The 13007-nt window shown below is 43.4% G+C and overlaps 1 protein-coding gene and 1 long non-coding RNA gene across 2 annotated transcripts in view; one reads left to right on the top strand and one right to left on the bottom strand.

Annotated features, from left to right (window-relative positions):
- LOC137490965 (protein NLRC3) overlaps positions 1-9312 on the top strand; it is a 766684-nt gene extending 757372 nt beyond the window's left edge. Inside the window, exons 8-11 of the mRNA XM_088650120.1 lie at positions 5858-6031; positions 6398-6571; positions 7270-7316; positions 7424-9312. Of these exons, the coding sequence (XP_088506246.1) occupies positions 5858-6031; positions 6398-6571; positions 7270-7316; positions 7424-7944 (916 nt within the window). The 3' untranslated portion in view covers positions 7945-9312. The remainder of the gene's footprint in view (positions 1-5857; positions 6032-6397; positions 6572-7269; positions 7317-7423) is intronic.
- LOC137491019 (uncharacterized) overlaps positions 9029-13007 on the bottom strand; it is a 13620-nt gene continuing 9641 nt past the window's right edge. The window contains exons 2-3 of the long non-coding RNA XR_015942930.1: positions 9380-12042; positions 9029-9314 (exon numbers count right to left, since the gene is read on the bottom strand). This is a non-coding gene — a long non-coding RNA (uncharacterized LOC137491019). The remainder of the gene's footprint in view (positions 9315-9379; positions 12043-13007) is intronic.

The following is a 13007-nucleotide window of genomic DNA, read 5'->3' as shown; positions in this document are numbered from 1 at the left end:
TATTTTTGTGGTTTTTCGTGCTGGATGTACACACTCTCATTACCTACGACAGACACACATTTCTGGAAATTGGCTCCCTCCTTGCACATCGAAGACCGGACTTTGAGTTCTTTAACAAAGCTCTGTTTACAAACACACCAACAGAACCCTTTGTCTGGGTCACACAACCTAAGCGACGAAGGAAACGCAGCCGGAAAAGAGGAAAGAGAGCCGGCGTCCACGTCAGACTGGGACGCCGTGGATTTCGACCTCCGCTCCCCACCATTCTGCTGGCTAATGTTCTGTCACTGGACAACAAACTTTGTGAGGTACGGGCGCGCATTTCCTTCCAATGTGAAACAAGAAACTGCTGCATTATCTGCCTTACAGAAACCTGGCTATCTGCAGAGGTACCAGACACAGCTGCTGAACTTTCGGGGTTCTCCGTGCATCGTGCGGACAGAACGACAGAACTTACAGGGTAAAGCAAAGGAGGAGGTGTGTGTTTCTTTATTAACAACTCATGGTGTGATGAGAGGGACATTCACCCAGTTAGATCATTCTGTTCTCCTGATCTGGAATATCTTATGCTTCAGTGTTGGCCATACTGGCTACCAAGAGAGTTCACAGCTGTGATAATTACGGCTGTGTATATCCACCCTCAAGCCAGCACAGAGCAGACACTTAGGGAACTGTACGGGAGCACAAGCGAGCAGGAAACCGCACACCCGGAGATGCAGCGTTTATTGTTACAGATAACTTTAACAATGCCAATCTCAGGAAAATCGCTCCAAAATACTTTTAACACATCACTGTAAATGCGCGTGGAGACCGGATTCTGGACCACTGCTACTCTCCGTTCCGGGACGCATACAAATCCCTCCCCCTCCCACCGTTTGGCAAATCAGATCACTCTTCTGTTCTGCTCCTGCCTGCCTATAGGCAGAAACTGAAACCGGAACCGCCCACCCTCAGGACGTTTCAGAGCTGGACGGACCAATCGGATTACATACTTCAGGACTGTTTTGATGATGTGGACTGGGACATGTTCATGGCAGCGTGTGATGACGACATAGACACTTACGCAGACACAGTCACGTGCTTCATCAGGGAATGCATAGAAGACGTGGTCCCAACAAAAACTGTTCGTATCTACCCCAACCAAAAACCATGGATCAATGGTGAAGTTGGAACAGCCCTATCAGTGTGAGCTGCCACCTATAAATCCAGTAATGCTGGGGAACAAAAACAAGCAAATTACAACCTCAGGAAGACCATCAAAGCAGCAAAACGTCATTACAGAGACAAAGTAGAGGAACAATTTAACACCAATAACGCAAGCAGCATGTGGCAGGGACTTAATTACTTCACAGACTTTAAAAGTAACAAATCTGCCACTGTAAACATTGCCGTGTCTCTCCCAGACGAGCTTAACTGGTTCCACACCCGCTTTGAAGGCCAGGACAGCGTGCACACACTGCGCTCCCCCGCGGCTGAAACCAATACTGCCAGCACATTCTGTTTCTGTAGCGAACGTGAGGAGATCTTTCTGCCGTGTGAACATCCGGAAAGCAACGTGTACTTAAAGCAGGCGTGTCCAAACTACGGCCCGCGGGCCATCTGCGGCCCGCAATCAGTTTTGTGGCGACCCGCGAGGCTTTTTATAAATATCAATAGAATCTGGCCCGCTATACAAAAATGAACGTAATTCAATAAATAACCACCGGGTGTCGCTATTACATGCATTCAATTAAGCAGCAGTTCTTGTTATGATCTATCTATCTATCTATCTATCTATCTATCTATCTATCTATATACACACAGTTGAAGTCTGAATTATTAGCCCCTCTTTGATTTATTTCTTCTTTTTTAAATATTTCCCAAATGATGTTTAACAGAGCAAGAACATTTTTACAGTATGTCTTATAATATTTTTTCTTTTGGAGAAAGACTTATTTGTTGTATTTCGGCTAGAATAAAAGCGGTTTTAATTTTTTTATGAACTATTTAAGGTCAAAATTATTAGCCCCTTAAGTCTTCAGAACAAACCGTTGTAATAAAATAACTTGCCTAATTACCTTAACTTGTTAACTTGATTAACCTAGTTAAGCCTTTAAATGTCACTTTAAGCTGTATAGAAGTGTCTTAAAAATATCTAGTCAAATATTATTTACTGTCATCATGGCAAAGATAAAATAAATCAGTTATTAGAAATGAGTTACTAAAACTATTATGTTTAGTAATGTGTGGGAAAAAAAATCTTCTCTCCGTTAAACAGAAATTGGGGAAAAAATAAACGGGGGCTAACAATTTAGGGGGGCTAACAATTCTGACTTCAACTGTATTTATATATATATATGCGTGTCTGTGTGATGTATGTAAAATTTGGCCCGCGACAACGTTGTATTTTTTGCATCTGGCCCTCGGCCCAAAAAGTTTGGACACCCCTGACTTAAAGCATGCGCACACCAGCTAGCGGGGGTCTTCACGGACATCCTTAACCTCTTGCTCTCTCAGTCTGTGTTTTCCGCTTTAAGACAGCTACTATTGTGCCCATAGCAAAATCAGCTAAAACCACATGCTTAAATGACTGGCGCCCAGTTGCTCTGACACCCATCTTCAGCAAGTGCTTTGAGAAGCAGATTAAGAAGCACATCTGCTCTGTACTGCCCGCTCACACTGACCCCCTGCAATTTGCATACAGGAGTAACCGCTCCACTGATGATGGCATCGCTTCACCCTGCACACTGCTCTGTCTCACCTGGAAAACACAAACACATGTGAGAATGCTGTTTGTGGACTACAGCTCAGCATTCAACACCAAGCTGGTGGTGAAGCTCCAGGCTCTGGGTCTTCACAGTTCATTGTGCAACTGGATCCTGGACTTCCTGTCAGGCAGACGACTGTATTAATGTAATAAATTTTTGTGTGTTGTTTACAAAGATGAATTACGATACGGAATCAATGGGCAAAACGCACGGCGGTGGGACATGCTTTTACATCAACAGAAGGTGGTGTACGGATGTAACTGTGTTAAAGGGCCATGAAACCCCCTCATTTCAGCAGGGTGTTTTCACACCTCTACTTTGGAAAAAGTCAGAAAAGTGGGCGTGTCCAGCTCTGTTTAGGGGGGAGTGTCGGAGGAACTAAAGTGGGAGGGTGTGGGAGTGTCTATTTGGGCACACGCGAGTTTCAGTCAAAATACACACACATGAGAAAGTGATGGTGTTTAACCTACATGGACATCTGTAGTCGAATTATTTGCCAAATTATTAAATGTTGGACTTTAACTGCAGTTTGGCTCTTTCATTTAGGGAATTCATTCATGCCCCTCGCGACAAACGCGATATTTGATTCGAGGAACTGCTGTAAGCGTGTATTTTTCATGCAATGTTTGTTACCGCACGGCGAATGAGAGAGAAAAAAAAACTCTGCATTTCCCGGAAACTTAGATGCACTCGGCAGGTAGCGTCAGAAAGCCGCGTGTGTTATTCCGGTCACTAAATGCGGTGCTAACATGTTTGCACTCAGTGCAATAGTTAATTAAATTCGATACGAACAAACTAAATAAACAAAGAGCACTGGTCGCTCACTTACCAAATCTGTAGAGACAGGACAATCACCAGCAACTAGAGCCGCGTCTTTATTAAGAGGAGACGAGCAGCGAATCCGGATCTCAGCGTTTGCAGATGAGAACAGCTCTCAGGTAAACAATAATCCTCCTTAGACACGTAAGTTATTGTTGTCGAGCGTCGCGTACACTGTTAATCCACACGTGACTCCAGCTGAGCTCTCACAGAGAAAATGAAAACAAAACTTCACTGCAGCAAACTATAAAAGCAACACTTCACGCTTGTTTTGCCAACACAACGTGGCGTCTCTGTGGCGTACACACGGTGACACTAATGAATATTTATGAAGTTGCACAATAGAGCGCGCTGATTGGTTTGAACCAAGCCTTACTCATGCATCAATGCAGCACACTGTAAGACGTTGTAAGAAAAAAATGATGATGACGAAGAAAATCACAATGAAGATGTTTATTCAGCATAGCAGTCTCAAAATACATGGCAGTACCTTGGGTTCACCGGAGTCAGAATGAACCCTGAACATTCTTAAACTCAAACCTTTATACTGTTTTTGATGTTGCCTTTAGATGTTAATGAAGTTGCTCCTTGGCTGTTGACCCAGCTGTTCTCCCTATCTCTCCATGTTAATGCAGTTTCAACACCATTGATGAGATGGTTCTTTGTGCACCACACCCATCCCCATTCTACAGTTGTTACCATTTGGTTGAGATGTAGTCACCTCAAACAATGCAGAGACAAGACCTTGTTGACTTCTCTTTTCTCTCATAAGTCAGCCCTTTTGGGAAATGAGCATCAATTCACCATTTAGAGTGGAAGTTGGGTCGAGGCAGACTCATTTCTTACAACGTAATAAGACTCACTCTGGCACAGACGCCCAGTCTGCACGCTGGAATACACGCTATTATGTCATGACCGTGACGCAGCTTCAAAAATTCGTTTCAAACAGGAAGTACGAATTTGCTTAAAATAACGCAAAAACAACCAATTTACACTTTTAGTGAAATATAGGTGTCCTAATAGTGTTTTTAGCAGTGTGGGACACATATACCACTGTCAACAGCTCAACACATGTGTTTTGGTGTTTCGTGACCCTTTAAAGAAGATGGTATAAGTATCAGTACCACATCAATACAGTACACAGCCATCAACACCTCTAGCCATCTTCCTCTCCCTCCTGCACTTCAGATCAGTGAGGATAATGTGCGTCAGATCTTCAGTAAACAGAAGAGAAGGAAAGCACCAGGCCCAGACGGTGTTTCACCAGCCTGTCTGAGGACCTGCGCTGACCAGCTGGCTCCCATTTTCTCACAGATCTTCAACAAATCACTGGAACAGCGCAAAGCTTCATCCTGCTTTAAGCGCTCCACTATCATCCCAATCCCGAAGAGCCAAAGATCACAGGACTCAATGGCTACAGACCTGTTGGGTTAGGGTTTGGGGGAAATTAACATGAAATCAACATGCAGTCTGTTAATTATTGACCCTTAGTACGATGGTATTGAGTGTGGCCCCGCCCTCCATGGCAAATGCTCATTGGAAGACAGTGCCATGGGGATAGACTGAATCAGGTCACTTAAAAACACCCTGCAACAAGAAAACGTAGCTTTTTGCAATAGCTTGCTCACACTCGCTGTTGCACTCTGCCCCCTCTTGCCTGCCTGAATACCACGCCGCCACATGATTGGGTCACCACAAACTTACCATGCAACCTCTTAAGTTTTGGGACAGCCGAAACCGCATGAGCTTTCGCAAACCGACTCTTGGTATCTCTCCGTCATCTCGGTAACCCAAGAGGACAGCCACTCCCAAGCGAGTGAATCCCAAACAAGTCATTGAAGCGAGTCACCGCCCAATCAGGAGCACCATGCTTCCCCGAGGCCAGCCGGCGAGGAAAACTGGACTTCAGCAAGTAACATTTCAAGCCCTGACATATGGCACTTAAGAGGTTCCAGACCCCTGTCAGAAAAAAACCTGATAAAGGGTGCAGAATTGTGCATGTTAAGGCTGTTTTTAGAAATAATCTTGAGAGTCTTAATCACTTATTTTATTTGCAGTTGATTTCTCCTAACACTGAAGGCAGTTCCTTGTCTATTTTTATGCTCTTGTTTGGGTTTTCTTAAATATATGTCCATATTTACATATATGTTAACTGCAATGTTAACGCAGTTTTAGTGTCACTTTAACACTCTGCAGACTGAACACATGAACATTCAGCAGTGTGAGCAGAACTCTCTATAATCTGCCAGATTAACACATTAATACTGTTGTTTGTTCTGTCCTCTACACAGGCTTCAGTGCTGTAATCTCTCTGTTCAGTGCTTTGAGAGTTTGTCTTCAGCTCTACAATCCTCAAACTGTGTGCTGAGAGAGCTGGACCTGAGTAACAATGACCTGCAGGATTCAGGAGTGAAGAAGCTCTCTGATGGACTGAAGAGTCAACACTGTAAACTGGAGACACTGAGGTACAATAAATCCACCACATATCTCCATATTATTAATGTTACCATAATTAGTTGTAAATATAGTGTAATGCCAAAGTATGATGAGATGAGAGAAATACATGTGCAGTACTGATTATTGTACTGTGCTTCAAATATTATACAAATTATTCCTTCCTCTGATTTCCTTTATTATTGGATGTAAATGAGTCAGTATAACTGTCATCAGAGTCAACAAATGTCAGATTATATTGAACAGATCTCACAATGATATCGGTGACAGAAAGTTAGTTACCTCTGTCTGTCAGACTAATATGATGTGGGCTGTGTGTGTGTGTGTGTGTGTGTGTGTGTGTGTGTGTGTGTGTGTGTGTGTGTGTGTGTGTGTAGGTTGTCTGGCTGTATGGTGACAGAGGAAGGCTGTGGTTTTCTGTCTTCAGCTCTGACTTCAAACCCCTCACACCTGAGAGAGCTGGATCTGAGCTACAATCATCCAGGAGATTCAGGAGTCAAGCTGCTCTCTGAACAACTGGAGGATCCAAACTACACACTGGACAAACTCAAGTATGTGGAGGAGCATATGGGTGTTTAATTTAGATGATTTCTCTTTAGAGGCAGAGAACAGATCAACTCTGGTAAATTAGATTAGATTCTCCTTCACTGTCATTGTGTGAAGTACAGTACAGAGACAATGAAATGCAGTCAGCATCTAACCAGAAGAGCAAATAACAAGAGCATAAATGATGTAAATGTATAAAAATATGTGGGACCAGCTCAGCACAGCTGTGAGGAATATAAGAGCCGGTGCAGGAGTATAGACATAAAGCTGCAGTATACACTGAGTGTAAGGAGCATCACACAGTGAGGTATGTAGTGACAGTAAATTACATCATGTATGTCATGAGCGTCGGTTTTTCACATATCTAGTGAGTTTTGTTCAGCGGGTGAGGATTGGAGTTGAGATGGTTACAGCTGAGGGACAGACACTGTTCCTGAGTCTTCTGGTTCAACACTGAATACTGTATTTCTCTCACACTCACTATCTGTTCATCAGCTACTGCAGCAGAGTTCTCCAGATCAGCCTGAGCTCAAACTCCCCTCTCACCCTGCAATGATATATGCTGGAGGATCTTCTGAGCTCAGGGCTCTCTCCCGGGACAGCATGCTGAACACACTTTATAATCAATCATCAGTGAGGGTGAACTCTTGAAGTGTGTTCAGTGTGTGTTACTGACTGAATGTCAATCTGTGTGTGTTTACAGTCTGGATCATGGAGGAGAGAAGAGGATTACAGCAGGACTGCACAAATGTATGACTACACACACACACACACACACACACACACACACTTACATCACACACACAGATCTTTATTGAGTGTTGTTGTGTTATAAATGTGTGTGTTCTTGTGTTCAGATGTCTGTATCCTCACTCTGGACCCAAACACAGCACACACTGAACTCATTCTGTCTGAGGAGAACCGAGAGGTGAAGCGTGTGTTAGAGAAACAGCCGTATCCTGATCATCCAGACAGATTTGATCATCCTCAGGTGTTGTGCAGAGAGAGTGTGTGTGGACGCTGCTACTGGGAGGTTGAGAAGATTGGAAATGATGTGGATATAGCAGTGACATATAAGAGCATCAGGAGGAAGAGAGGAGGTAAAGAGAATGTGTTTGGATTTAATGCTCAGTCCTGGAATTTGATCAGCTCTCCCTCCAGTTTCTCATTCAGACACAATCACACACAGACTGTTCTCCCAGTAGAGCCGCTCAGCAGGAGAATAGGAGTGTTTGTGGATCACAGTGCAGGAACTCTGATCTTCTACAACATCACTGGAGACACAACAAGGGTCATCCACTCAGTCCAGACCACATTCTCTGAGCCGCTCTATCCTGGGTTCTGGGCTGAGTATGGATCATCAGTGAAACTGAGCTGAAGACTGATGAGAGATTTACCCAGAATCCTCTGCAGGAGCAGTCAGTAGCAGTGAGATGATCTGGAGTCTCTTCTGTGTGTGTGTGTGTGTGTGTGTGTGTGTGTGTGTGTGTGTGTGTGTGTGTGTGTGTGTGTGTGTGTGTGTGTGTGTGTGTGTGTGTGTGTGTCTGTCTCTACATTCTGAGTGTTCACACACACACACACACACTCACACTCAGCCGGAACAGTCCTCCTCCTGCACTGTAAGCTGCTTTGTTCAGTTGATCAGTAATGAGATGAGCTGGATCTGATGTCTGATATAAACTGTAGGAGTTTGTCTCTGCTTGTCCTGGTGTCTGGGGAAGTGTCAGTAATATTAGAGCTCTGTGTTAGTTCAGGAATATGGGATAGTTCAGTACTTTACTGATGCAGGGTCCTCAGGCCTCACACACTCACCGTGATACACACGTCAACCAGTGCACAAGCTCAGCCTGTATTTCTCACACTGACATGGAGTAACTCTGTTCATCTTATATATAGAGTGTGTGTGTGTGTGTGTGTGTGTCATCAGCTCAGTAGCCAAAGCTTCTTCATTGTGTTTTATTCTCCTAAAACTGTTCAGATGTCAGAATTGAAGAGTGCAGATCAGCTCAACTCTTCCTGTCCTGAATATCATCTGATACTGTTCAATATCAGCACTGACGCTGAGTCATTCTTATTAAACATTCATACTCTTATGCTTAATGAAATGCTTTATGACTGAAGCCTCATAGTGGTGCAGTATTTTCAGTAATGTTCATGTCTATTTCTGTATAATCTTCCATCTATTGTGTTAAAGAAGCTGAATACTGTGCTCTGCAGTTAATCCATCATCACTGTGGTCATCTGAGTAATTCTGCTTCATCTGAGCATTATTGTTTTACTGTATTGATGTGAAATTAGCTTTATGTGTTCATCCATCTTCATCCGTCTTGCTGTGTTTTCTGATCATCAGATAAGCAGATCAGCTCTGTAGTGAAGTGAAGAGGTGTTCAGTCTGTCAGCTGAAGTCCAGCTCTTCCTGCCCCATGAGCAGTTTATAAAAGTCATTCATGTGTGTTGGATCAGATCAGTCGACTGTTCAATGTGTAAACGTATAGTCCAGACTGAGTTTATCTACTAAATGTGACTAATAGTGTGTCATTTCCCCAGTTCTAGTGGAGCTCTACCAGCTCTGTGCCTCTGATTCTTCAATATGAGAGAATCATTCAGTCTGTCAGAGTTTCCTCCTCCACTAACCCACCATTAATTTATTTTACTCCTGATTATCAGTGGATTATTCTGTTATTATCTGCTTTATTTGTAGCTGTGAAACTGATTAACAATAAAGCTCTGCTGAATATTCACATTACTCTGTGTCTGATTCTTCAGCTGGAGTCAGGGGTTATTGCTGCGGATGTGAAGAGAAGAGTTTACACATGTCATGTTTAGTCAGTAAAACACTTCAGCACAGGGTCCAGCGGTGTTTCCTCCATCATGATCATCATCTCCATCCATCCTCACAGAGCAATTAGAGCACTGAGTTCTCCTACAAGATGGCTGAGCTCCATGTGTTTCTGGGTCAGAGGATGGAGGAGCAGGGAGAGGTGTGCACTGGGGCCTGTGAGTGAGGTGTCTGTGGAGACTGCCTGACACCATTGACGTCTACACTGTTCTTTCTTACTGATGAAGTAGAACATTCTACTAAATATCTCCCTTCTTACAGTTATTTTCCTTGATTTGATATGTAAGAAATCTGCATTTTCTACACTGATCTCACTGGTAACAGCACTAGTCCTACATGTTAGACTGATGTCCAGGTAAACTGATAAAGGTGGAGTGATTTACATACACAAGAGAAACAGTGTTCACTGTAGTCATCTGTGTTTCTGCACTCCTGCAGCGGTGTCCAACTCATCAGACCAGTGGGAAATCTCTAGACACTGTTATGGAGTTCCTCGAGGCAAGACCAGGAGAATGGTCAGACACTCAAACAATCAGCTGTCTAATCTAAGGAGGAGATTAGCGAGGAAACCAACAAGAAGATGAGACTAGTGGCTGGTGTCTTGCGTCTGTTGATGTTGTCTAAGCGCGTGGCAGGGTGTTTACATCGTGGTTCATTATTCTTGTTCTTCAGAATAATGAACCCCCAAACTGAGTGAGTGAGAGAATGAGAATATTGTGAAGGGTTCAGTATTGAAGAGCTCTGGAGACACACTCTGATCAGATAATCAACTGCAAGAGTCTTCACATGCTCTCAGTCGAGTTCTGGAGGACACACAGTCATGAGGAAGACCTGCGCTGATCCCACAGAATACCAGAGACACCTTGCACAAGGAGTAACGACCCAAAAGGTGATCAGAAGAAAGCCCTCGTCTGATTTGACCATGTTTTCAGATTTGACGACATTCTCACCCTGTTGTTCACTTGTTCACTTTATTTTGTGGATTCTGTTTTTGTCTTCGCTGATTTCTGGAACCGCTCTTCCCCAGACTCAAACCCGGATCATTGTCGTCAACATAGTCAGCTCCTCTCTGCATCTCAAGTCCGCCGACGTACACGACAAGCTAACTGGACAAACTGGTTGCAGTGGGAAAGCCCTCCACACGGAGGTAAGCGGTCAGCCGGTAAGCACCAAAGGAACACCGTCATACCGACCCGTAGAGTTTGATTAAAAACTGAAATGCAGCCATACGTACCTCCGGCTACATGATTCTCGGTCTCCAGAAACGTCAGCGAGACTACGTTTTCAGAATGAGCCTGTGTTGGTCTAAACGCCACTCAGACAAATCTGGACAGATTCTTGCTCAACAGGAGAACATTCAGTCACACACACTATAGCATCTGTCCCAATGAGCAAGAGCAGCATTACTGAAGACCAGTCAGACATTAATCCAACCTTTAATCATGTATTACTCTACCTTATACTCATCTGATTATAATCTCCTCTGACCGAGATTCCTCCTTTAATCTTAGCTAATGATCAGACTGAAGTAGATGAGTCCATCAGTTGAGCAGAACTTGATGAAGCTCCTGAACACGATGCTTCATGACACTTCAACACATGTAAATACAGACTAATGCTCCTGTTTCTGACTGATCTGAGGAATCAATGTCTTTCAGTCGTCTCCCACAATCTGTCCATAAATACATTTGACCAAAAGAAGAGAAGCACCTTCTGAACTGTGATCATTTCAACTAATGCATTTATTAAATGTGGAAAACACAAAATCTTGAAGATTAGAGAATATCTTTCCCACCATCATATCATCTTTATGTTTAATGTATAAATAAGAGAACACTGTCATGTTCGTGTCTTATAATAATGACGTCCAGTTGGAACAAGTGTCTTCTTGATTTACAAGTTCAGTCTGCCTGATACAGGGTAAAACTGATACCTGGAGAGGTGTGGTTGAGAGGAACAGCCTCCCTGATCTGAGTTCAGGTAGTGTTCTTGTTTGTGTTGAGACTGAGTGGTCCAGATTCTTTAACTCCATTGTTGACTCAGTCGTGAGGAGCTGTGGCTGTAAGGCCTGTGGTGCCTGTTGTGGCTTCAATCCACAAACCCGGGGGTGGACACTGGAAGTAAGGGATGCCATGATGGGATCTGTCAGGCCAATTGTGCTACAGCCAGGGGGGTTGCGGATGCACTCTGTTAAGAGCTGTCCAGTCCCTGTATGAACTGAGTAGTTTGGCTTGCATTAAAGTCAGACTTGTTTCTGTTGCACATTGGACTCCGGCAGGGCTGCTCTTTGTCACCAGTTCAGTCCATTATTTTTATGGACAGAATTTCTAGACGCAGCCTGGAGCTGGTGGGGTTTTGGTTTAGTGACCACAGGATTTTATCTCTGCTATTTGCAGATGATGTATTGTTGGCTACATGGGACATGGACCTTCAGCATGCACTGACGTGTGACACAGCAGGCATGAAGATCAGCACCTTAAAGTGCAAAGCCATGGTGTTGAACTGGATAACGGTGACCTGTCATCTTCAGGTTGGAGGAACACACCCTGACACCCTGGAGGAGCTCAGAGTAGCGCCGCTGCTCCTCCACATCCAGAGAAGTCAGCTGAGGGTTTCGGATGCCTCCTGGATGCCTACCTAGGGAGATGTAAACTGTATATCTCTCAGCTTGCCTGAATACATCTGAATGCATATAGATTGATTAAATTAGAAATGCAAAACACACACAGTCTGATAGTGTTTTCCTGTAGAGAGATGTGTCTTGCTGTATTGATTGTGTATATTTAAAGTTGCATTCTGAAAAGAACACAATTATAACTGAACAAATGCAGTGTACTGTGGATTAATGATGTGCTCTGGTGCTATTGCAGCGCTGTTGAGCACCAGACAGCTGCAGAACCTTTAGACAAACATTTCACTCCTATCTAAAATTACAAGGATCATTTAGCTATAGCTGACACACAAAACCCAGACGACATCTGATGTTAACCTTTATTTAATGCAGTAATATCACTAGAGATTGCCGATCTTCTTTAAATGATGCTGAATCATTGCTTCAAATTCTTCCCGCTCACTGACAAATGAATAAAGTTATTAGGCTGGCTTGAGGAACAAGCCAGACTACTGAAATCCTATTTAAACTTAATATTTTTTTAATATATTCTTCTTTTTCTAAGACTAAAAAACAAAACGCATCTCCTCCTAGAGCTTTCGAGCTATGACCACCAAACTCACACCAGACCTCCAAACTATTCTTACTCGGTGTGCTATATCTTTTCCGACTGATCCAACTTTCAGGTTTCCGAAAAACGTCCCGGGACCACCGGAAAAATCCCATAGACTTAACATTGGATTAAACTTTGTGACCTCATAACTCTGCGTCAGACTGTCACAGAGACTTCTAACTGAGCTCATTTAGCCACGCCCTAGCAACCACTTTTGGACCCTAGAAACTGTCCCATAGACTTCCATTGCAAAAGACTGTCATTGACTTATTAGATCTAACTTTGTGACCTCAAAACTATCCATCCTTTTCAAACTGCTTTTATCTATCTATCTATCTATCTATCTATCTATCTATCTATCTATCTATCTATCTATCT

This window comes from Danio rerio, chromosome 4 (genome assembly GCF_052040795.2).
Source record: "Danio rerio strain M-AB ecotype USA chromosome 4, GRCz13ab, whole genome shotgun sequence".
Lineage (NCBI taxonomy): Eukaryota > Metazoa > Chordata > Actinopteri > Cypriniformes > Danionidae > Danio > Danio rerio.
The sequence above is the reverse complement of the archived record's forward strand: the minus strand, read 5'-3'. Positions and strand labels throughout refer to the sequence as shown.